Here is a 24,757-nt window from a genome sequence, read left to right on the forward strand (position 1 = left end):
TGCTTTTCCCAGAGGGTGTGAATCTGTGGAATTCTCTGCCCAATGAAGCAGTGGAGGCTGCCTCAGTAAATATATTTAAGACAAGGTTGGATAGAAGTTTGCATAGTAGGGAAAAAGGCAGGTAAGTAGAGATGAGACCATTTTCAGATCAGCCGTGATCTTATTGAATGGTGGAGCAGGCTCAATGGGCCAGATGGCCTACTCCTGCTCCTATATCTTATGTTCTTATGGATTCCATGCTGCCTTTGGTCTATTTTATCATGTGCCTCTAAATCTCCTGAAGAACGGACTGCAACACTTTCCCAGCCACTGATGTCAAGCTAACTGGCCTGTAATTTCCTTTTGTCTGCCTCCCTCCCTTCTTGAAGAGTGGAGTTACATTTGCAATTTTCCAGTCCTCCAGAACCATTCCACAATCTAGTGATTCTTCAAGGATCTAATGCCTCCACAATCTCTTCAGCTACCTCTTTTAGAACCCTGGGGTGTAGTCGATCTGGTCCAAGTGATTTATCTACTTTTCAGCTTCCCAAGTACCTTCTCCTTAGTAATAGCAACAACACTCACTTCTGCCCCCTGGGATTCCCGAATTTCTGGCATACCTCTGGTGTCTTCCACAGTGAAGACTGACACTGAATAACTTAATGTTCATCAGCCTTTGTCTTCCATTATTACCTCTCCAGCATCATTTTCCTGTGGTCCCATATCCTGTGGTACCTCTCCTCTTTTACTGTTTACATATTTGGAAAAAAAAACTGGTATCCTCTTTTATATTATTGGCTAGCTTACTTTCTTTTTTAGATGCATTCTGTTGGTTTCTCAGAGCTTCCCAATCATCTAACTTCCTACTAATTTTTGCCCTTTCTTTTGCTTTTATGCTGTCTTTGACTTCCCTTGTCAGCCACAATCACCTCATTCTCCTTTTAGAATACTTCTTTATGTTTGGAATATATCCATCCCGCACCTTCCAAATTGGCCCCAAGAACTCCAGCCATTGTTTCTCTGCCATCATCCCTGCTTGTGTCCCCCTCCAATCAACTTTGGCCAGCTCCTCTCTCATGCCTCTGCAATTCTCTTTACTGCACTGTAATACTGATACATCTGACTTTATCTTCTCCCTCTCAAACTGCAGGGGGAATTCTATCATTAAATGATCACTGCTTTATAAAGGTTCCTTTACCTTAAATGCCTAATCAAATTTGGTGCATTACACAATGCCCAATCCAGACTTGACATTCCCCTAGTGGGCTCAACCAGAAGCTGCACTAAAAAGCCTTCACATGGGCATTCTACAAATCCCCTCTCTTGGGATCCAAAACCAACCTTATTTTCCCAATCTACCTGTTTATTGAAATCCCCATGATTATCGTAACATTGCTCTTTTCGATCTCCTGTTATAATTTGTATCCCACATCCTGGCCACTGTTTGGAGGCCTGTATATAACTCGCTTCATAGTCTTTTCACCCTTGCAGTTTCTTAACCTCTATCCACAAGGATTCTACATCTCCCATCCTATGTCAACTATTTCTAAGGACTTGATTTCACCTTTTAACAACAGAGTGATCCTCTGCCTATCTGCTTGTCTTTTGATATAATGTATATCCTTGGATGTTAAACTCCCAATTATGATCTTCTTTCAGCCACAACTTATTGATGTCCAAAATGTCATACCTGACAAACTCCAATTGCGCTACAATATCATCTACCTTATTTGGCATTCTGTGTGTATTCAAATATATACACCTTCAGTCCTGTAGTCATCACCCTTTTCAATTTTGTCCTCATGTTACACTTCAGCTTATCCCACTGACTGCAATTTTGCCCCGTCATCTACCTGTCCTTCATCACAGTCTCACTGCAGAATGATTCTGCTTGTATTCCAGCTGCCCCATCCTCAGCCCTATCATTCCGGTTTCCGTCCTCCTGCAAACTTAGTTTAAACCGCTCCACAACACTTCTAGCAAACATGCCCACAAGGATATTGGCCTCCCTCCTGTTCAGGCATAACTCATCTTTTTTGTATAGTTCATACCTCCCCCAGAAGAGATGCCAATGATCCCCCGAAACCTGAACCCCTGCCCCCTGCACCAATTACTCTGCCATACATTCATCTGCCAGATCATCCTAGTCTTACCCTCACTGGTGTATGGCTCAGGCGACAATCCAGAGATTACTACCCTGCTTTTCAGCTTTCCACCTCACTCCATTTCCTACCTATGTCATTGGTGCCACAACTTCTAGCTGCTCACCCCCCCCCCCCCCCTTTAGAATGGTGTAGACTCTGACCGAGACAACCATGACCCTGGCACATTGGAGGCAAAATGACATCCTGGTGTCTCTTTCATGACAAATATCTCATTTGTCTTTCATTGTGAAGCCTTGTGCTGTCTCACATTCTCTAGTGTAGTTTTGTGTTGTTTCATGTAGCACCAGGGTCCTGGAGAAACGTTGTTTTGTTTTTACTGTGTACTGTACCAGCAGTTTATGGTCGAAATGACAATAAACTTGACTTGATCTCAATAAGGGCGTCTTCTACTTGTATAGATACAGACAGAAAGCCATGATCTTGTTAGTTATTCACCAGCATATTAGTTAGTTAGGTGTCACTTAGGTATAGCTTAGTCCTTTTAGCTTATTGTCATTTACAGGCTGCAATGAAATTCCTTGTCTGCATGAAGAGTAAATAGTAGACATGATAACAATAACTTATAATTGTGATATATAATGTTCTATGTGTTGTTGTCTGAAACTATGTGCCTGACATGCTGGTGCAAGTCTTTCATTGTTCATATACCTCACCGCACATGTCAATCAACTGAATTTGGTATGACTTGAACAATAAATGCGACGATAAGGCAAAACAACTGGACCGCACAAAGAAATCTGAAGCAGCGCGAAAGGAAATGGTACAAAAACAGAAACCAGGGTGAAATGTTCATCTTTTTAAAAGAAATGAAATTGTTCTTTGTGTATACTGTGCCAAGCTGAAACTGAACAGCTAAGCACGATTGGCTTGTAACCATAAGGAAAATCCTCGTTCCAGCGAGGTAATTAAGGCTTGAGAGTGAAGTGGAGGTTATTAAAGCGCCGCTGCTGGCAGCTGGTTCCTGGCTGTACTCCTGCTGGCTCGGGAGCAGGTCAGCAGCACCCAAATTAATGGGTGCAAAACGCTGATAATAAAGAAGGCATTTTAAATACAGCATTGCGGCACTTTTACACAAATGACACACTGTGCAAAATGCGGCTATTCAGCTGCTTGGGGTGGATGCTCGGTGGCAGGGAATCTAACAATCCTCGGTACTTCCAGTTGAAATTACCGCAGCGCAGCTGAAACTCTGTAATGTGTTTCAATCCCTCTAGTCAGGGGGAGCAAAAACCAAGCATATTTACTGCTCTTGATTGTTGAAAGTGTGTGCACACGTCTCTCTGCCTTCCTTGGGTCAGATTCATCTGCCATTAAAAGCTGCCAAAGAATAAAGAGCATGTGGCAGGACATTGAGCGGGCAATCAACTCCCACTGTGTTAAGCTGCAGAACAGAACAAAGTCTTGACGGCCACCTCAGCAAGGGGTTAATTCTGCAGGACAGGAAGAATAAAGGAAAAAATGTCCTCCAAACCTGCTGCTATTCTATCAGTTTTCGCATATTCTCTTCAGAGGCCTTGCTATTTAATTTAATTTAGAGAAACATCACGGTAACAGGCTCGTCCAGCCCAATGACCCCACACGGTCCAGCTGCACCCGTGTGGTCGCTGAATCTACAAATCCCTACATCTTTGGAATGTGGGAGGAAACCGGGGGACCATGAGGGAACCCACGCTTCCCATGGAGAACGTAAAGACTCTTTACAGGCAGGGGCAGGAATTGAATCCGGAACGCTGGCCCTGTAAAAGTGTCACACTAACTGCTGTGCTACTCTAAGCAGTAAGTGCACCTGTACCAACAACATAAAGGGAACCAATTCTGTGCCACCTCGTTTGTATTATTCTGGAGCATCTTTAATGAAATAAGTATCCAGTATGCTCCACAAAAGCATATTAAGTAAGGTGCACGCAAGGAGATGATCAAAAGCCCGAGGACTGAAGAAGATTTTAAGAGCTTCTTGACAGGCATGAACTTTAAGATTGGGATTCCACAGCTTAGGATCTGAGCAACTGAGGTCATGGGCACTGATATAAACCATTTCTGAAAGAAAAAAAATGCCTGAGCTTTGTCACATTTACAGAGAGAGTGAGAAAAAGAGATGAGACTTTGAAGGTATTCAAACATTGGTGAAAACTTGCCTGAGCATGTCAGCATACCACTGACATACATAGTATAGTTATTTGTTCATTATGTGATTGGTTGTCAGTGGGAACATTTACACTTTCAGGTGCTCCTTAGGCTAGCTGTTAGTTATGGATGAGGAAGGACATCTTCATTCACCCATCCAATAGTTTTTCTATTTGTCTCTCCCACTATTCTATCCAGAGCACAGTAGTCAGTGCCAAGAGGCATACAACAATGCAAGTGCAATATATCTTCCCCGTGTGAGTAGATTTTCTTCAAGGCTCTAAGTGCCATTGTGTCAGTCTATGTATTGCAATTGAAATGTTGTGATTGCCTTTTGTTTCAGTTAATTAATTAGCGGGTTAATTAAAACCTCCTAGGGAAGTGTCGCCACAGAAGACGGCTGTTAGTCAACAGTGAAAGGAAAGAAATTTGGATGTTAGGTTTTCTTCAACAATACTTCCACAGAAAAATGCAGCTCTGAGGGTGCCTCATAGGCTAGGAGAAAATTAATTTGAAGAAACAATTAATTTGAATTTCACACCATTGGATCAGTGTGCTAATTACATAGACCGTATGACTATCGACAATGATTTAGACTAGCTACATTGGGACAATTCCATCCCTTAAATGATAAAGTTATAAATGGTCTGAATCTGGTATGGTGAAATAGGAAACCAGGTATTAAAAGGAGGAAGAATCAGTTCCCAAAGGGATTAAATCAAATAAAGGAACTTTAAATGTTGGAAATCTGAAATAAAAGCTGAAAAAAATGTAGCTGATTAGGCTGCATCCTCTAGAAAGAGAAATCATCAACAGTCCAGGTCTGCGACCCTTCATTAGATCTGGGAAGAAGTGCAGCAGGTCTTACATCACAGGGCACTATCTGTGGAAATTCTCTTGTGGAGCTGACAGTGAGATAAAATGAGCAACAAAATGAACAACTGGACAGGTTTTATTAACCAGTTTATTTTAAAAGACTCTTACACATTGTGAATCACCCAAGATTTCACGCCACTGGATCAGCCTTTCAGTATGGCACTTCAGAATGCTTTCAGATAGTTCCAACAGTTTGTGAAAAAAAAACAGAAACAAATTCAGTTGGAAGCATAGTTACCTCCCAAAACAAACATTAGCTTATGTCACCTAAACAGTCCTCTGAGTCTAATTGAGTGTTGCAGCATGTAACACATCCCTGTGGGATTATGGCAATAGAACTCGAAGCAAAGAAGAAAACTTGACCTGTTTTTCAAGTGCTGGTTCCTTGTAAAAGCACCAATGCTTTATTACACACACCCATGTTGTTCAACAGAATAACACCGATACAGTAAATACACAAGGCTAACTTGACATTAGTGAAGTCATAGAGTAATAGAGCATGGAAACAAGCTCTTCGGCTCACGTCGTCCATGCTGTCCACAGCATCTTCCCCGCTAGTCCCAGTTACCTGCATTCAGCCCATACCTATTGTTGGAAAGAAAATGCAACTGAAGAATGAATAGCTTCTATGAAGGTGCAACTTTTTGCTTTTTCTCCCTTAATTTGGGTATAACCCACCCATTCCCAGCGTTTTATGCTTCACAGTGCCCGATGCTCTTCCTTATAACAAAAATAATGAACCGAGCCGAGGCAATTAGATCCTCAGTGCTGGTGGACTCTGTACTTTTGGGCATGAATCACTTCCTTAATAAATGGGAGAACTAGAAGAATATATACATTAAATAAAAATTCTCAGGCTGGTTTGCACAATATTGAAGCCCTGTTTTCAGTGGTCAGTCATCCTGTCTCCTGGTTCGATTGGTTTAGATCAGCTCTGCTCAAGATATAACTAATGGTCCAAATCAGCCTAATCGCAGGACAACTGACAATGACCAATTAACCCACTAAGCAGCGGGCCTTTGGACTGTGGAAGGAAACCAGAGGCACCCAGCGGAAGCCCACAAGCTCTCTTCTTTTCAGGCAGCAGCTGGAATTGAACCCAGGTCATCGATACTGTAAAGCGTTGTGCTAACCACTATGCTACCATGCACTACATTTAGTCAAGCCTAATGCAAAGCTAACAGCATAATACTTGCAAATCTGGTATTTATTTTGCAATAAATATCCATTTAGTATTAAAGTTTGGCACCACAGAAGCAGCTGGATAATTTTCACTGACCACTTCATTCCCATAAGGAGGTAATGTTGCGCGAGCCAAGAATAGGTTTGAATACCTTAGTGCCGATACTCCAGGTATGCCTCCCTCATTGGGAGAGTGCAGCCATTCAATTACTCCTTACATTAGCTTTGACTCACAAAAGAAAATATTGGTGGGGATTTTCCTTTCAGATCATGGATGAAACACGCCAATCCTACACTGACTTCTGAGGTTGAATACTGATCCTGCTAAGAGCAGATGGCAGATGATGAGCCTCATCGACAATATCTATCGCCTGTGCTCGAGGCTAACAACTCCTACCTCCAGTAAGTATTGGGATAGGATGCTATGAAATACTGCAGCATCTTTTTTACTGATTCAACTCTTTGGGATCTAATCTTCTTGTGGAAGTGGACCAAGGGAGCTTTTGGGACAGACTTACTAATATTTATACCCAGCAGCAATGCTGTGTGACTGGGAAGGGAATATGCTGGTGTTTCAGAAGTGCTTGTTGCCTACAGTAGTGTGCGGTATACATTCAGGTGCTGTCCAGTACCAAAGGTGAGCAGGTGCACTGTACTTTGTAGATATTGTGTATGCTATACATTGGAGGCGGAGAGAACCAATACGTAGTGTAGTGAATGAGTTACCTATCCAAAGATGTGCTTTGTCCCTGAATGTGTCATGTTTCTTGAGTGTACTTAAGAGATTTACATTCACCTGAGAGGAATGAAGGGATCTTGGCTCAACATCTCAGCTAAAGGCAGCATTTCTCACAGTGTAGTAACTCAATGGTCTGTAGTCTACAGTTTTGTCCAGACAGTGGTGAATCTATAGAACTCCTTGCCACAGGCAGCTGTGGAGACCAAGTCTTCATGTATATTTAAGGCAGAGGTTGATATTTTTGATTGGTCAGGGCATGAAGGGATACGGGGATGGGGGGGGGGGGTAGTGAGGCAGGAGATTGGGGCTGAGAGGGAAATGGATCAGCCAGGATGAAATGGCAGAGCAGACTCAATGGGCCAAATGGCCCAATTCTGCTCCTACATCTTAAGGTCTTTGTCCTTGGGTCACGGGAGTAGATACCCCTGGATGGCTACCACCCATCCATTCTCAGTTATTATAATCTATTTCACCTTGTGTTCTGAACATGGAACAGCAGACTTCGTTACAAGACATACAACAGGCAGTGCAGCGTTCAAAGACCAATGTGCTGCTGTGGTCTTCCAAGCTGCATGTAACAAACCCAGTCTGTTCCTCCGCCTTCCTCGGCAGGGCTGGCCAGAGAGCCTGCTGACTACTTTGACTGTTGCCAGTCTGGAAGACGACTTGTCCTCCAGCCTCAACAAGATCAGGGGTCGGATCATTGATGTTGGACTTCACAGACTTGTTGGTGCCCTCAGGCTGTGTCAGTGTCGGAGCACAGAAGCATGTGATAGGCCACAGACTGATTCTGGATTCCGTGGTTCAGTAACATTATAGGAGGAGGCTAACCTGAGGAAGCCTCCAAAGTACTTCTTCAGCACGTCCGTAGTGAACTCTGTAATTAAATCCAGCTCAGTGCAAGTGGGATTGATAGCTCTTACAGATACCTAAAGGGCTAGGGGTCATTGCTTTGCGCTTATAAAGCTTGTACCCTTCTTGCAGTGCAGCGTAACATTGAAAGGAAAACTCTGTGTCGTGCACCAGTTGCACACCAAGTGATGGGGAGGGCACATAAGCCGCAGCGAAACCAGGAGCAAATCGTGGACTGCACCTGCACTTAGAGAACCTGTAATTTGGAAAGTTACACAGCGCTGTCTGCTATTGTTAGCCTTTGTTAACGGAGGATGTGGCCTCCAGGGAAGGCATCATTCCAATGCATGATGTAACTGCATTGTAACATGGGAATGGACTCAGGAAGGAGCCTGATGTGGAAAAACTGACTTTTACGTCACAGTGCTCAAGGAAGTGGGATACATCTGTGTTTCTGATTAACGGATCATGAAGGAGAACTTCCCTTGCTGCAGCTTCATCTTCATTAGTTAAGTACAGCTTAGCTAAAACTGATGCCCTCCTTCTCTTTCACTTCGATGGAACATTAAGGAATTAAATGTAAAATCTTGCGGGAGGGGGTGGTGGTGAGAAAAGACATCCCAATGAAAAAGGGAACAAAGCAGCTAAGTTATTTAATCTTCTTTCTGTTCCGTGGCAAACGGGACAGGATGCTGTCCCTTTATCAAGGTGGCATCAGTGCTGGGCACCTTATTACCATGAATAGGGGTGCAAGCAGTAAGCTCCCGTAGACACCTGCCAATTGATGTGCCCGTGTAACATACAGTGTTCATGAAGAGCCAGCTTGGCCTTGTCTGAGTTTAAATCTCAGGTAAGTGCATTCCATCCTAGGAGAGAGTGCCAGAAAAGCCAGGTGGATAATTAAAAGTTAAATCGTAAGATGAGTTTGTCACCTTTATTTATTTGTGTATTGAAAAGTGAAAGGGTAACTTAATTATTTATTTTATTTAGAGATACAGCGTGAACTGACCCTTCTGACCCAACAAGCAGCCCACTAGCCTAATTACAGGACAATTTACAATGACCAATTAACCTACTAACTGGTTTATCTTTGGCCTGTGGGAGGAAACCAGAGCACCAGGAGGAAACCCACACATCACATGGAGAATGTACAAACTCCTTACGGACAGTGACACAATTGAACTCCAAACTCTTGAATGCCCCGAGCTATAACAGTGTCACGCCAACTGTTTCACAACAGTGGCACCCCAAATTAGGAAATACAAAGGGGAATTGTTTCTGGGATCCAAAAGGTGAAAGTAAAGAGATGTCTGATATCAGGAAGTCTTCGCACATACAAACAACAGTGGAACAGTGGAGCAACTTTTATTCTCACAGAATGGAATTGAAGTTGAAAGATTGTTTGTTTGGAAGCTCATTAAAGAGTAGACAGAGGACAGAGAAGTGATGATCAAATTAATATGCAGCATATTCCTTGTCTGGAGGATTTCTGCCCTGTCCTTTTGATGTTTCTGGCTTCTGGATGCAGCTAGTGTTAACAATTAAATTTCCTTTGCTGTTCAGCGTTAAACCTATAAATAAGAGCATGAAATAAAATCTATTTATTGGGATAAATTAGCCTGGAAACAAAAGATGATTTTCTTTTAGCTGACTGCAGGACTTGTATCAGCAGTGACCATATCTGCAGAAGGCCAGTGTTGACTCTTCAATCCTCTCCATAGATGCTGCCTGACCCGTTGAGTTCCTCCAGCATTTTGTGTGTGTTACTCTGAATTTCCAGCATCTGCAGAATCTCTTGTGTTTATGGTTTCCAGCTGCTCCTTTATCACCGCAGGTACTTGAGTATCTTATGTTTGAACTGAAGGTAGCTGATACCAGCCAGGATGGGATAAGCCAGTCAGATTAACAGAAGGATTGAGGCCATTTAAATGATTAAAAGTTAAACAAAAATTCTCCCCCACTCCTCCCATCCAGCACCAGCTCTCAATGAGCCAGCTGTTCCAGATGTTTTTGCTTTCAGTACCTTTGCTTTTCAGCAATCCTTTCACTCAGCAGTCTTCCAGGTCCCTGAAGACCTAAACTCAATGTGCTGTGGGCTCATGTCTAGACAGAACCTTTGAAAGTACTATTAACAACTGGTGCTACAGTCATGCTAGTGCAAGCAATGCTCTTTGGCATGGGGTACAATGCCATGTGCTTACAAATGTGTTTCTGTTCTCCCTGAACCCCGCCTTTATCAGGTGGGCTTGTAGTGTAAGTGGCTTAGTTCTGCTTGAAGCAGACAAGCATGTAAACATTAACGGTTATAATTCTCAACTCGTGCTGCTTTTACCTTAACAGTAGTAGCAGTAAACATTTAGCAACAGCGGCGCAATGCGATTAAAAGGCAAACAAATCAACTTGAAACTTAAATCCAGGAGAAGCAAAATGCCGAGCACTTTGATTCATTTGTAGTTCAAAAATGCCATCAGCAGATCGAGGGTGCACTCCCCTCGCCACAAACAGCCCCATTGTCAACACTGGGCTTCACTGAATATAACTACGCTGTATATAACTACAACACTTTAACCAGGAGATGAACGGGCAATTTCTTTGTCAATTAGCCTTGGTGATAACATTACTCTAAACCATTTAGACTGATTTTTACATAGGTCATTTACAAGAAACTACCCTTTATTTTCTTGGAGAAGTTTCCGTTTTAATCAAAGGTACTACGGTAGTCTTCTCCGAGGATCGTCACCTTGTCATGGTGGGAAGGCTTGTGAGTTCCTGAGATGCCGTCTGGAGCTTAGCTGTCTGGTGCTTAACTCCTGGTAGGGTTACCCATGGTGGTAAGGTCAAGGGGGAGGTTCCAGACAAAGAGCAATCCAATCAAGACCTCAGTGGTGGAGCTGGCAGAAGATAATGACACACCAGTGAAGGCAGAGGAAGGCTGCAGCAGTAAAGGGTCCTCAGTCTTCTTGCTTCCAGGCCAGGTCCCTGACCCTGATCAGTCAGGGACAATGTTGTAGTGTCCATACATCAGCCCCCCCATGATAAAAAATGTTGCGAACAGGTCTTCTCCATTATGTACCAGAATATGTGAATCCTGTATCAGCCTCTGCAGCCACATGAGGACCTACCAATAGACAACTTCTTAGGAGGACATCATGCCCAACCCGAGTGATCGCAGGAAAAAGACTGTGGTAATTTGTTTCCTTAGCTGGTTAAATAGACCTTGTTTTCTGAGTAAATTAACTCTGTTTTCACAAGCCCTCTCACCACTTCCCCACCTTTGAACTCATTGCTTGATGTGGGGTTATCAACAATTGTCTTTCTCGCCGAAATGAGTTTTGCTTTTGTTATATCGCAGTGGCGGCGATCTCCTCAAAAGTGTCGACAACCTGTCCCACCCTCTCCACAGAAGCCCTGGGTCCTAGCTGGACTGAGAGCTGCCGGACGGTCCTCTCCAGGCTGTGGTTCTGACGGTGCACGTGAAGGTAGTTTTGCTGAAGCTGCTTCTGGTACTGAATCACCCTCTCCTTCTCCGCACACCACAGCAGCCGCTCCTTTTGAAAATCCAGCATAAGCACCTGGTTCTTTTGCTTTTCCTGCTCCAGCTGGGCTTTCAATTTGTTCACTTGTCCCTGCAGCGTTGAAGAGGCTTGCTGAGTCCGCTGTGGTGATGATGCCGGTTCAAGCTGGGAGCAGTTGGGAGAAATGTCGTTTTCGTCTCCACAGTCTTGTCCTCTCCAGCTCGACGAGTTCTGCTTGGAATCGAGGATCCTGCACTGGAGCAGGCTGACCTTCTCCCTCAGCAGGTCGGCCGCATTCTTCATGCGCTGCAGCTCGTTCTCGCAAACCTCCAATTCTCTCGCCTTGGTCTGGACTGAGTTCTCCAGCTCCTCAACCTGCTGCTCTCGAGAAGACAGCTTTCCTTTGGCTTCCCTCAGCTGGTTCCTGAAGGTCAAGACCTCATTGGTCTTGTGTGTCAGCTCCATCTGCGAGTCCTTCAGCTGCTGTTTTAGAAGGGAGATCACCCCAGACTTCTGACAGACCTGAAACAGAAATGATGCGTTGTCTGTAAATATATACACATGGACAGCAATTTGCAACAATACACTTTAACACTTTTAACGCCTTTAACACTGCTACACAACTGTGTTTTCAAATTAGGTCTGACACTAATCAAAGCTTGATCAGAGCAAGATTTTTTAACAGAGAAAGGAGATACTTCCTGAAATTCCTCGAACAGCAACATAATGTACAGCTCTATAAAACCCTGGTTAGATGATACTTAGAATATTGTGTTTAGTCCAGGTTGCCTCATGAAAGGAAGGATGTTGAAGTTTCAGAGAGGATACCGAGGAGATTTACCAGGAGGCTGCAGGATTGGAGAATATGTCTTATGAGGATAAGTTAAACGGACTGGGGCTTTTCTCTTTGGAGTGAACGAGGCTGAGGAGAAACTTGATAGACATGATAATAGAGCGAACGAAAAGTCAAGAGTCATTTTCCCAGGGCAGAAATGAAGAGGCATAATTTTATGATGATTGCAGGAAAATAAAAGGGGTATGCCAGAGGCAAGCTTTTTCTGCAGAGTGGTGGGTGCATGCAATGCATTGTTGGTAGAGGCAGACACATTAGAGACATTTAAGAGACGCCTAGATAGGTGCATGGAAAATAGAAAAATAGAAGGTTACATTGGAGAGAGTTAGAATGACCTTGGAGTAAGTTAAAAGTTCAGCATAACATTGTGAACCAAAAGGGCCTATAATGTTGCATGTTCTACAGTCCTGTACAAAAGTCTTAGGTACATATATATATATATCTGAGGTGCTGAAGACATTTGCACAGTACTGTATTTGTCAAGGTGGTGTGGAAAGTGAGTTTGTAGTTATTGTGGGAGCAAAGGATGTTGGGAATGGCGAGGGTGGAGTGCCACAGAAGAGGTGTGGCAGAGAAGGAGTGCCGGGCCAGTGTCACCAGGCAAGGTCACTTGTTTCCAAGCAATTGGTTCATTGATCATTACAGAATGTTTCTCTGGTGCTTCCCTCCGCTCTCCCTTCTCCTTTTCCCAACCACGATTCCCCTCTCCCTGCCCCCTTCCCACTCTCATTCCACAACAGAGACCCATATCAGAATCAGGTTTATCATCACTCACATATGTCACGACTTCTTTTGTGGCAGCAGTACAGCGCAATTACTACAGTACTGTTCAAGTGCTTTAGGCACCATTGCTGTATATATGTGCCCAAGACACGTTCAAAAGCCTGAGCTGTCAGTGTATATTAAATCCAGGGAAGATCAGGAGACTGCTGTTAAAATGACATGGACCTTGGAGAAGATTACAAAGAAAGGGATCTATGGTCTGCTGGAGCTCTACATCCAGGCTGCCATGGAGGGACAGCCAAGTGGAAACCTGAAGGTTGTAGCCACTGCATCCAGGATCATGCAGGAGCACAGAGTCAGCCATGTTACCCTGTCTAAATGATGAAATTGTTTGGAAATGGTTCTATGGTCCAAATGGGAATTGAAAGCCAATGAGACCAGAATCAGAATCAAGTTTAATATCTCTGGCATGTCGTGAAAATTGTTGTTTTGCAGCAGCAGTACATTGCAGTACGTTGTACTAATAAACCTATAAATTACAATGAGAAAAGTATTTTTAAAAATCAAATTAAATAAGCAGTGCAAAACTAGAGCAAAAATTAGATTCTGAGGATCAATAGGTTAAAACAATGTTGCTTACTGCATTCCCCATGGCTGTGACTGTAATAGTCCAAGACGGGAATATCTGAAGATTCCCATCACCACTTATCAGTGCCACCTTAGGGTCAGTCACATTATCCCCTCCCATCTTATCTTATTACGTGATCAGATCAGATCCATTTCTGAGAGACGCATTTTCTATAAATATCAAATGTCTTAATGGCTGCTTGAAAGTTTCTATCATCCCACTTTCACTGGTTTAATCCAGATATAGGTGGTTCTGCTATAACGTGACAATTCCATTCCCAAGAAATCTCACATTATAGCAGAACAGTTTCCTTCAAGCACAACATTTGACAGGTTTTGCAAGAAATTGCAGAAAGTAATGACCACTCTTGCCCCAACGATTCTCTCTTTTCACCCTCTCCCACCTTCCCACCATCGGGCAGAAGATACAAAAGCTTGAAAACCAGGTTGAAGCAATAGACTCTTGAACAGACCTTTTACAAATTAAAGATGTACTCTTGACCTCACAAACTACCTCATCAAGGCTGGTGTACCTGATTGTACCACACTGGACCTTTTTCTGTAACTAACAATATATTCTGCATTCTGACACTACTATTCCCTTGTACTAACTTAAAACATCCATGTTTTGAAATGATCAGTATGGATGGTGTGCAAAACAAAGTTTTGACTGTGTCTCAGTACCTGTGACAAGGATAAGCCAATTCAATTCAATCCTGCCCACAGAATGCAGATAGTCCTCCCTAATGCCATCACATCATAACCATTTTGTGTTATAGGAGCATGCATTTCAGCAGGACTACTTGTACAGAAATATATTTCACTAACACAAAAAAGTCTGCAGATGCTGGAAATCTAAAGCAACGCACACCGAACACTAGGGGAACTCAGCATCTATTGAAATGAATAGATAGTTGGTGTTTTGGGCCAAGACCCTTCTTCAGGACTGAAGGGAAAGGGAGAAAATGCCAGAATAAAAAGGTGGAGGGGGGAAGGGGAAGGAGGATAGCTAGAAGCTGATAGGTGAAGCCAGGTGGGTGAGAAAAGTCAAGAGCTGGAGAGGAAGGAATCTGATAGGAGAGAAAAGTGGACTGTAGAAGAAAGGAATGATGAGGGGACCCAGGGGGAACTAATAGGCAGATGAGAAGAGGTGGGGAACAGAGGAAGTGGGGGGGGGGGAATTAGATTATTGGAAGGAGAAATTGATATTCATGCCATGAAGTTGGAGGTTACCCAGACGGTGTTGAACCTCTGAAGCTCTTTTGGATTTGCTTCCAGTGCACTTATCTGGTACCAATTGCAACACAGGAGCGGTTGTCAGCTACCTGGCCCTCAAGTGTGCCTCACCATCCAATACAATACTGGCTGATCTATCACAGAGCTCTGTTTGTTCCCTGGGCCAGATCTCAATGTCCTGTTCCTTCAGAAATATACCTATCTCCACTTTAAATAGTTCTAGCAATCTCATCCGAACAAGCCTCTGGGTTTCAGAGATTCATCACCCTCTGCCAAATAGCCTATAGCTCTGCTGGCTGGTTGCAGCACCGTCTGGTATTCAGACACCAATGGGTAAGATCAGAAAAAGCTGCAGAGTGTTGTAAACTCAGCCAGCTCCATCATGGCCACTCGCTTCCCCAGCATTGAGAACATCTTCAAAAGGCGATGCCTCAAAAAGGTGGCCTCCATTGTTAAGGACCCCCCATCACCCAGGGCCATGCCCACATCACATTACAGAAAGCTGTGTTAAACAGAAGTTTCCTTCCAAACACAGTATTTGACAGGACTTTCCCATCACAATTGTGCTAAAACCAATCATAACCTGTCCTGGACTGCAAGGATTGCAAAAAGTTGTGAACAGAGCACAGCCCAGCAGGGGAATATATATATTTCTTATTGTAATTTATAGAATATTTTATGTTTTGAACTGTACTGCCACCAGGAAACAACACATTTCAAGACACAGTCAGTGATAATAAACTTGATTCTTATTCTGAAAGATTATCAACCAGAAACACTAACTCTTTTATTCATTCAGGGACCAACTGCACAAAATTTCATGGAAGAAAAGAAAAATTAAATGTGGCTGGATTTGCAGACTTATTCTCCTCACAATTCAACACTCTAGGCTAAGGTTGGTGATATTATTTTCTTTCCGAATGAACAGTGGTGTTCCTACCTCCCATTTAATTTCCTCAAGCTTTGGGCCGAGTTCATTTTGTTCTCTTTCATAGGTTTTGCATTTGGCTTTGAGGCTGTTGCACTCCTGCAGAAGTTGAGCAAAGTTGTCCTTCAGCTGCTGCTTCTCCTGTTGGAGTTGGCTGACTTGGAGCTGGAGGAACTGCTGGTCTCCATGCATCTGCTCAGAGGCCCGAATTGAATCAGCGCCATGCCTCCACTCTGGGCTGCCTGTCCCCTGCACACAGTGTTTTGGATTTTCATTACAGGTGGGGCTGCTGCCTGCCTTCCCCTTGCACAGGGCTTGCTGGAGTCCCTGAGATTCTCCTTGTTTCCCTGCAGATTTCTCTTCACATCCCGGAGCTTCAGGTTGGCTGACGGAGCACGATGGGTGGATGCAAGAACTTGAGTCTTGGCTGACAGGGCAGTGACCCCCATCAGAGGCGGACGTGTTGCTTACATTTCTCAAGATGCCCCCAACGTGTTGAGCCGAGCCTCCGAATTTCTTGCGAAGGCTGGTGGGAGGTCCAGCGTGCTCTGTTCCATGGCTGCATCCTGTGCTGTGTGTAGGCAGGCTGGACATGGAATTTCTACCTGAGTCGGACAATGTTCCTGAACAGCTTGTGTGCTGCTGGTCTGGACCCCGCTGATTTTCCGAATGGTTTCCTGGTTTCAGAGCGTTTCCCTGGAACGTAAGCTTCACACTCATCTGCGAACCCAAGGGACCATTGAGATTGGTGCCATTCCGAGGTACCACAGCCTTAAAAGCCGTTGGCCTGACGACACTCATTTCACTGCCCTGAAAAAAAAAGGCCCAGTTAGTCTGAGTAATATTATACCTTTTCTATATTTCCACTTCTTAGTCTACTGTCTATCAGAGAACCAGCATTTCAAATAAAGCATTATTCAGAGGTCCCATCTGCACTCTTCAATGGCATTGTAAAGAATCCCAAGGCACTATTTTGCCAGAGGCTCTTCATTATTCTCAGCATTTTAGCTGATAATTACCCATTAAATCAGCAGATTAGCTATTCAGTGTCAAATTGCTGTTTCCGAGACCTTGCAGTACACAACAATTTCTGCTGTCAAATTTTTCCACCATCACAGCTGTGATTAAACTTAACATTGACTGTGAGTACAGCAGCTCGGAAACATGTTCTGGTGAAAGTCTGCCTCATTCCAGAGTATTCTGCTTTTATTTCAGATTTCCAGTAGACATTCTACTTCAGCATAAAGGGGTAGATCTCCCTTTAAGTTCTAGCTCGACTCAGTGAGGGATATTCTCAGCCCAAAGGCTTGGACCTTGACCTGATACAGGAGTGGATCGATCCTGCAGAGGATCTAGGTCATATATGTCAAACTCAAGGCCCGCGGGCCAAATCCGGCCCGCGGTGGAATTATCTTTGGCCCGCGAGATAATATCTAATTACTATTAAAGCTGGCCCCAGTAATCGAAGTGCCTATGGCGTATGATATGGCTAATGCTGAGTTTATTCAGGTACCAGGTTTTCAGGGTTTTTAGTGTTTATTCGGCAGTCTTCTTCATAAGAAACGGAATTTGTAAAGTGAAACTCTTTGTAGTTATAGCAGAGACTGAGACACATGAGAGCAGGCTGAAAAAACGGAGGCAACGAAAGCTGCGTTCGCACGCGTCCGACTGATCCGGCCCGCATGAAGCTGCATTTTGCTCAATCCGGCCCGTGACCTAAAATGAGTTTGACACCCCTGATCTAGGTGAAGGGTTTCTGCGAAGGTTTGCTGAGTTTACCTGTAGTGACACCCACCCCACTGATTTTCAGTTACAACAGAGCCTGACAAACCCCTATAAAATATCTACCTTTTAAAGGGAAATCTAAATGAGCCCTTCAGTGAGTCTTTGGGGTACTGCAAGTCCGTGCCTTTATTGATGCTTTGGGGCACACCTGAGCGCTCAGCGGAGGGCCCTGATGCTTTTTTTTTGCTGCTGGGGGAGGGGGAGGATCGTTGCTTTGCTGCTGCTTACACGTGGGGGGGGGAGGAGGAGCTGGGGGCTTCGGGGTTAACATTTAACTGTCATTCATTCTTTGGGGCACCCCTCTGTTTTCATGGATGGCTGCGAAGAAAGAGAATTTCAGGATGTATATTGTATACATTTCTCTGTTATTAAATGGACCTTTGAAACCTTTGAATAGCTTGATACAGAAAGATCCACGGCGATACACATCATCCTGATCAATATTCCCCCAGTCAGCAACTCTACAGGTACAGGGTTCTGAGTTGGATGATCAGCCATGATCATACTGAATGGCGGTGCAGGCTCAAAGGGCCGAATGGCCTACTCCTGCACCTATTTTCTATGTTTCTACCACTATTTCAAAAGCTCACAAAGTGCAAGTAAACTTGGCTGTCACGCTTGTCTGCCTTGAAAATAGTCAACATGGGGTCCTTTGGTAAATCAATAGAGAAACAAGGCGAAATTATACGGCTTTAAGGCTTTCATAAACAAACTTGAATCATGAACCTGATAACCAGGGTCCATGGAGTGGATGAAAGGATGTCCAGGTGAAGCATAACAGCCTAATGGGCTGTTTATTATTCACATACAAGCCTGAACATTGTCTAGATGAACTGAGGGGCAGCATGGTCTTCAACATCTATAACTATCTTCTGAATCGCTGACGTCCAATATGAGCTCTGCTTGGGAGTGGGCAGTTGGAAGGGTTCACTCTCTGCTGAGAGGCAACTGTGTGATTTTCATCAGTGGAATTTTTCAGCTGCTCACAGTACACTCAACAGGACAGTTTTATCTCAGAAAGGATGTATTGTCACTGGAAAGAGTCCAGAGGAAGTTCACAAGGATGATTCCAGGAATGAGGGGGTTAACGTATGAGGAGCATTTGGCAACTTTGGGCCTGCACTTTGGGGGATCTCATTGAAACCTACCAAATGCTGAAAGGACTAGATAGGGTGGATGTGGAGAGGACGTTTCCTATGGAGGGAGTATCCAGAACTAGAGGGCACAACTTCAAAATTGAGGGGCAACCTTTTAGAACAGAGGTAAGGAGGATGACTTCTTTTAGCCGGAGAGTAGTGAGTCTGTGGAATGCTCTGCTATAGACTGTGCTGGCGGCCAAGCCCATGGGTATATTTAAGGTGGAAGTTGATAGTTTCCTGATCAAAGGATACGGTGAGAAGGCAGGTGTGGGTGGGATCCAAGATCAGCCATGATAGAATGGCGGAGCAGACTCGATGGGCTGAATAGCCTAATTCAGCTCCTATTTCTTGTGGTCTTATGGTCACAGGAACAAGCCCCTTCACACCTTAGGCCTTGCTGTTGTACCAAAGTGATTAAACTAGTAACTAAATGCCTAACTAAATGAATCCCTTCTGCCTACACAAGTTCCATATCCCTCTATTTTCTGTACATTCATATTCTTAAGAACCTCTAACCTAGTTACCACCCCTGGCAGTATCCCAGGCACCAGCCACTCTCTGTTAAGAAGAATTGCCCTGCACATCTTCGATCTTACCCCCCTCACAGTAAATGCATGCCCTCTTGTATTCGACATTTTCTATCCTGGAGAAAAGATACTAGCTGTCTATTCTCTCTACGCAGTCTAAAATCTTACAACCCTCTGTAGGTCTCCCCTCAGCATCTGCCATTCCAAATTATTGTACAATACAAGCAACAGTTTGATAAATTTCTTCAGCACCTTCTCTACATCCTTTCTACAATGGGATGACCAGAACAAAATGCAATACTTCACTTACCTCTCTCCTTCTTCTCACTTACCTATCACCTCCCCCAGTTCCTTCCTCCTTCCTTTTCCCCCATGGTCCATTCTCCTCTCCTATCAGATTGCATATTCTTCAGCTATTTACCTTTTCCACCTATCATCTCCCAGATGATCACATGATCTCCCCCTCCCTCACCCACCATCTTTCCCCTCACCTGGTGTCACTTACCACCTGACAGCTTCTCACTTCACCCCATCCCCGCCTTCCCCCTCACCTGGTCTCACTGATCACCTACCAGCTCCTCACATCAACCCCCTCTCCCACCTACTCACCTTCCCTTCTCACCTGGTCTCACCTATCACCTCCCAGCTTCTCACACCAACCCCCTCCACCACCCACCACCTTCTCCCTCACCTGGTCTCACCTGCCAGTTTGTAATCCTTCGCGCCCCCCCCCCCCCCCCCCATCACCTTTATATTCTGGCTTCTCCCTTCCTCTCCATTCCTGATGAAGTGTCTCGGCCCAAAACGGCAATGTTTATTCCCCTCCATAGATGCTACCTGACCTGCTGAGTTCCTCCAGCATTTTGTACATCGCAATGCCCACATGCAGCCTAACTAGAATTTTATGAAGCTGCAGCATAACTTCCCAACACTTTAACTCAATGCCTCAGCTAATAAACGTATCACGCGCCTTCTTGCCACTCTTGCTGCTTCTGATTATTTATACGTTACTAACTATGGGGGAAGGGAGTCTTCCTTATTTCCCACTCATTCAGCCATCTCTTGTCTGCAATATGTTCTTGCTTGTTTTAAAAGGCGTTCTCTGGCCATCAGTCCAATTGCCCATAGTCTGAACTACTGGATCTGAAACTTTACCGCTAAACCATCCTGTGGTGACCTGTTAATCTCTTTGAGGGGCTAGTTGCTGTTGGTAATGCTTTTCTCCCATAATGAAATAGACAGGGATTTGCTTTTCCTACAACCAGAACACAACGAAGAACTCCACAGCCAATGAAGTAGCTTTGGGCCACAGTCAGGGTTGAGATGTGGGGCACCTGGTGGAAGAGCAGACTCACCTTCTCCAGCTGGCCAGAGAAGGGCATCAGGACAGGCGGAGGCCCTTTGATATCCATTATGTCTTTTGGAGGTGACAGGCTGGAAGCACGGTTCTTACGCTTGCCTGTGGTCGCCAGTCTGTTCCCTTGGCTAATGCTGATGTAGAAGAAGTCCTCAGCTTTCTCACACCTGGACCTGTTGCCGAAAGGCTCATGGCCGCCACTGAACTTCAGCAGCCCGTCCTGTTGCCGAACAAACTTCTGGAGGTGAGAAGGTTTCCTGCTCTTGGACTCGAACACCCTACAGTGTTTGTCGTGGAAGTTGCCGCCTGGTATGAGACTGCTCACGCTTCCCATGATGCCCTTGGCTGGATAAAGTACTGGATGTGGGGGCAACCTGAGTTTATTCTCCTGAGAGCAAGGTTTGGGTCGGATGTCCCAGGCATCCTCAACTGCTGAATGAACTCCAACTCAACATGTTGAATCCATTGACCCTGCCAGGAAACAAAAGGAATCTAATGAATTGAAAACAGAAGAAACTCGGCAACATCGGGAGTACATAGCCTGCTTCATTGACACACATTCACTTGCCTAAATATTCACTGCCCCCTCCTCCAGTAGAGTACGATCTATAGAGTCATACACTCTGAGAAGGTTGAGGTGTGTAACTGTGGTGAACTACATATACCTGTCTGGACATGCCCCTCTGCTGACTGCTCCTGAGGCTCCTCCCACAGACCCCTGTATAAAGGCGATTGGAGGCACTGCTCCTCCCTCAGTCTCCAGGATGTTGTGTGGTGGGCTCTTGCTGTTAATCGTGGTCTGTTGCAGCTAATAAAAGCCTATCGTTCGCCTCCCGTCTCCGAGAGTTATTGATGGTGCATCAGTAACATTCCTCATCCCTATTTTACCAACTTTCTACAGGAGCACCATCAAGAGTGTCCCGTCTACTTGCATCACTGTGTGGTACGGAAACTGCAAGGCATCAGACTGCAAGACCCTACAGAGGGCAGTAAACCCCGCCAAGCGGATCACTGGGGCCTCCCTCCTCCCCATTTGTGAGATTTATCAGGAGCACTGTATATGAAGGACCTGAAGCATTGTTACGACACCCTACCACCAATTCCACAATCTCTTTGACCCACTACCATCGGGAAGGAGGTACAGTATTATCAGAACTAGGACTGCCAGACAGGGTAAAAGCTACTTCCCCCAGATGGTTGGACAATGTACACCTTGCCATCACCATGGTCTCGTCACTAGGACAGTGAGCTGTTTACAGTTTTCCTGTGCTGCACACTTCACATGCATTTTCAATTATATTTCATTAACTTATTTATCATAATATTTTGTTTTATGTGCTGTGTGTGATATATGCATTGGGGGTACAATGTGGTCTGGAGAAACGTTGAGTGCTTTGATTGTGTATAGGTATAATAATATTGAACTTGAACTTAAACTAGAATCCTAAAGTCATAGAGCACTTCCCATAGAACCTTTGGCCTATCTAGTATATGCCGGCCTGGTTTTCTGCCTAATCCCTTCTACTTTCCCTGGTACTACAGCCCTCCAAACCTCTCTCATCCATGTACCATAAGACCTTAAGGTATAGGAACAGAATTAGGCCATTTGGCCCATTGAGTCAGTCATTTCATCATGGCTGATCCAGTTTGCCTCTCAGACCCAATCTCCTGCCTTCTCCCTGTATCCCTTCATGCCCTGACCAATTAAGGAATCTATCAACCTCTGCCTCAAATATACGTAAACACTTAGCCTCCACAGCTGTCTGTGGCAAAGAATTCCACAGATTCACCACTCTCTGGCTAAAGAAGTTTCTCCTCATTTCCATTCTAAAAGGATGCCCCTCTATTCTGAGGCAGTGTCCTCTGGTTTTAGCCTCTCCCACCACAGGAAACATTCTCTCCACATCCACTCTATCAAGGCCTTTCACCATTCAATAGGTTTCAATGACGTCGCCCCTCATTAGTTCTGAATTCTAGTGAATACAGTCCCAGAGCCATCAAATGCTATTCATATGACAAGCCATTCAATCCTGAAATCATTTTTGTGAACTTCCTTTGAACCCTCTTCAGTGTCAACACATCCCTTCTAAGGGGGCCAAAACTGCTCAGAATACACCGTGAGGCCTCACACAAGCACATGTACCTATCCAAACTTCTCTCAAGTGTTACAATTTAATCACATCTACCACTTCCACTAACTGCTCGTTCCACACTCACACCACCCTTCTGATTGAAGAAGTTCCCCCTCAGATTCCCCTTAAATATTTCACCTTTCGTCCTAAATGTATGACCTCATGTTCTAGTCTCACCCACCCTAAATGGAAAAAGCTTGCATGCATTCACACTGCCTCTTACCCCTCATTATTTACAAACCCCATTTCCAGAAAAGTTGGGATATTTTCCAAAATGCAATAAAAATAAAAATCTGTGATATGTTAATTCACGTGAACCTTTATTTAACTGACAAAAGTACAAAGGAAAGATTTTCAATAGTTTTACTGACCAACTTAATTGTACTTTGTAAATATACACAAATTTAGAATTTGATGGCTGCAACACACTCAACAAAAGTTGGGACAGAGTTAAAATAAAATTGAAGAGTGCACAGAATATTCAAGTAACACCGGTTTGGAAGACTCCACATTAAGCAGGCTAATTGGTAGCAGGTGAGGGTATCATGACTGGGTATAAAAGTAGCGTCCATCAAAGGCTCAGTCTTTGCAAGCAAGGATGGGTCGTGGCTCATCCCTTTGTGTCAAAATTCGTGAGAAAATTGTTAGTCAGTTCAAAAGGAACATTTCCCAATGCAAGATTGCAGAGAATTTAGGTCTTTCAGCATCTACAGTACATAATATTGTGAAAAGATTCAGAGAATTCAGAGACATCGCAGTGCGTAAAGGGCAAGGTGGGAAACCACTTTTGAATGCGCGTGATCTTCGAGCCCTCAGGCGGCACTGCCTAAGAAACCGTCATGCTACTGTGACAATTATAGCCACCTGGGCTGGGGAGTACTTTGGAAAACCATTGTCACTTAACACAGTCCGTCGCTGCATCCAGAAATGCAACTTGAAACTGTATTACGCAAGGAGGAAGCCATACATCAACTCTATGCAGAAACGCCGGCGAGTTCTCTGGGCCCAAGTTCATCTCAGATGGACCGAAAGACTGTGGAACCGTGTTGTTATGAGTGATGAACAGACCTGATGGACAATGGGGTGCAGAGTTAACCATTCCCAACCCCCCTCCTGAGAACTACGAACTATTGCTGTTGTTATGCTACTATTGCGAGAGAGAGATAAAGCCCAGGCAAGAACATTTGCTACAGATAAGAGGGGGAGAGAGACTGTTGATTTACTGTATTATGACTTCTACAAGGATTATTTACCTTCTACTACTTTGCTCGTTAACATTCCTCAGGAGATAGCAGGAGTGGCCTGATTTGATGGACACAGTCATTCAGAGTTGATGGATAGCTGAGACCCCGTGAGTGAGGATAAAAAGACAGGACTGGAGAGACACGCGTCAGACACACCAGTAGACACTGATTGAGTGTTGGAACCCACAGGAAAGTTGGGGCGCTTCGGAGACCGATCCAGGAGATCGGTCAGTAAAACTCACAGTGTTACAGCAGGACCGGTGGGGACTTGTGTGTGTGTCCACTCATGCCAGAGTGACGAGCCCGCCACAGAAGAATGGTCTAGCTGAAGGACGGAGAGGTCACAGCTGAATGACCACCACAACAACGGTGCAACGGAATCAAAAGGCAACAGGAAGGTTTGCTGACTGCAACTGCTTAATCTCTCGCTCTCTCTCTCTCCAACGATTACAACCCAACAACCATAATTACCTCAGCATGCATGAACTGAACTGAACTTTATACTTTTCTATGATAATTCATTTACCCCTAGACATCGATAGAACTTGTTTATTATTGCTTATTATTATTCCTACACTAATAGGTTTATTACTGCTAACTTGTGTTATATGTATATTTGCATTATTGGTATTGTTTTGCTTATTTTACTAATAAACACTTTTGAATATAGTACCACCAGACTCCAACGGATACTTCTGTCTTTGCTGGTCTGACACCCAGTTACGGGGTACGTAACAGTGTGCTGTGGTCAGATGAGTCCACATTTCAGCTAGT

The 24,757-nt window shown here is 44.3% G+C and overlaps 1 protein-coding gene across 7 annotated transcripts in view; it reads right to left on the bottom strand.

The window, feature by feature from the left end:
- Window positions 1-5,226: 5,226 nt before the first annotated feature.
- Window positions 5,227-24,757, bottom strand: part of LOC140734398 (leucine zipper putative tumor suppressor 1-like) — a 78,341-nt gene continuing 58,810 nt past the window's right edge. For all 7 annotated transcript variants that reach the window (XM_073058323.1, XM_073058315.1, XM_073058289.1 and 4 more), the window contains 3 exons: window positions 20,606-21,078; window positions 15,812-16,609; window positions 5,227-11,954 (listed from right to left, as the gene is read on the bottom strand). In XM_073058323.1, the coding sequence (XP_072914424.1) occupies window positions 11,259-11,954; window positions 15,812-16,609; window positions 20,606-20,941 (1,830 nt within the window). In that variant the 5' untranslated portion in view covers window positions 20,942-21,078 and the 3' untranslated portion in view covers window positions 5,227-11,258. The remainder of the gene's footprint in view (window positions 11,955-15,811; window positions 16,610-20,605; window positions 21,079-24,757) is intronic.

This window comes from Hemitrygon akajei, chromosome 1 (genome assembly GCF_048418815.1).
Source record: "Hemitrygon akajei chromosome 1, sHemAka1.3, whole genome shotgun sequence".
In the NCBI taxonomy this organism is placed as follows: Eukaryota; Metazoa; Chordata; class Chondrichthyes; order Myliobatiformes; family Dasyatidae; genus Hemitrygon; species Hemitrygon akajei.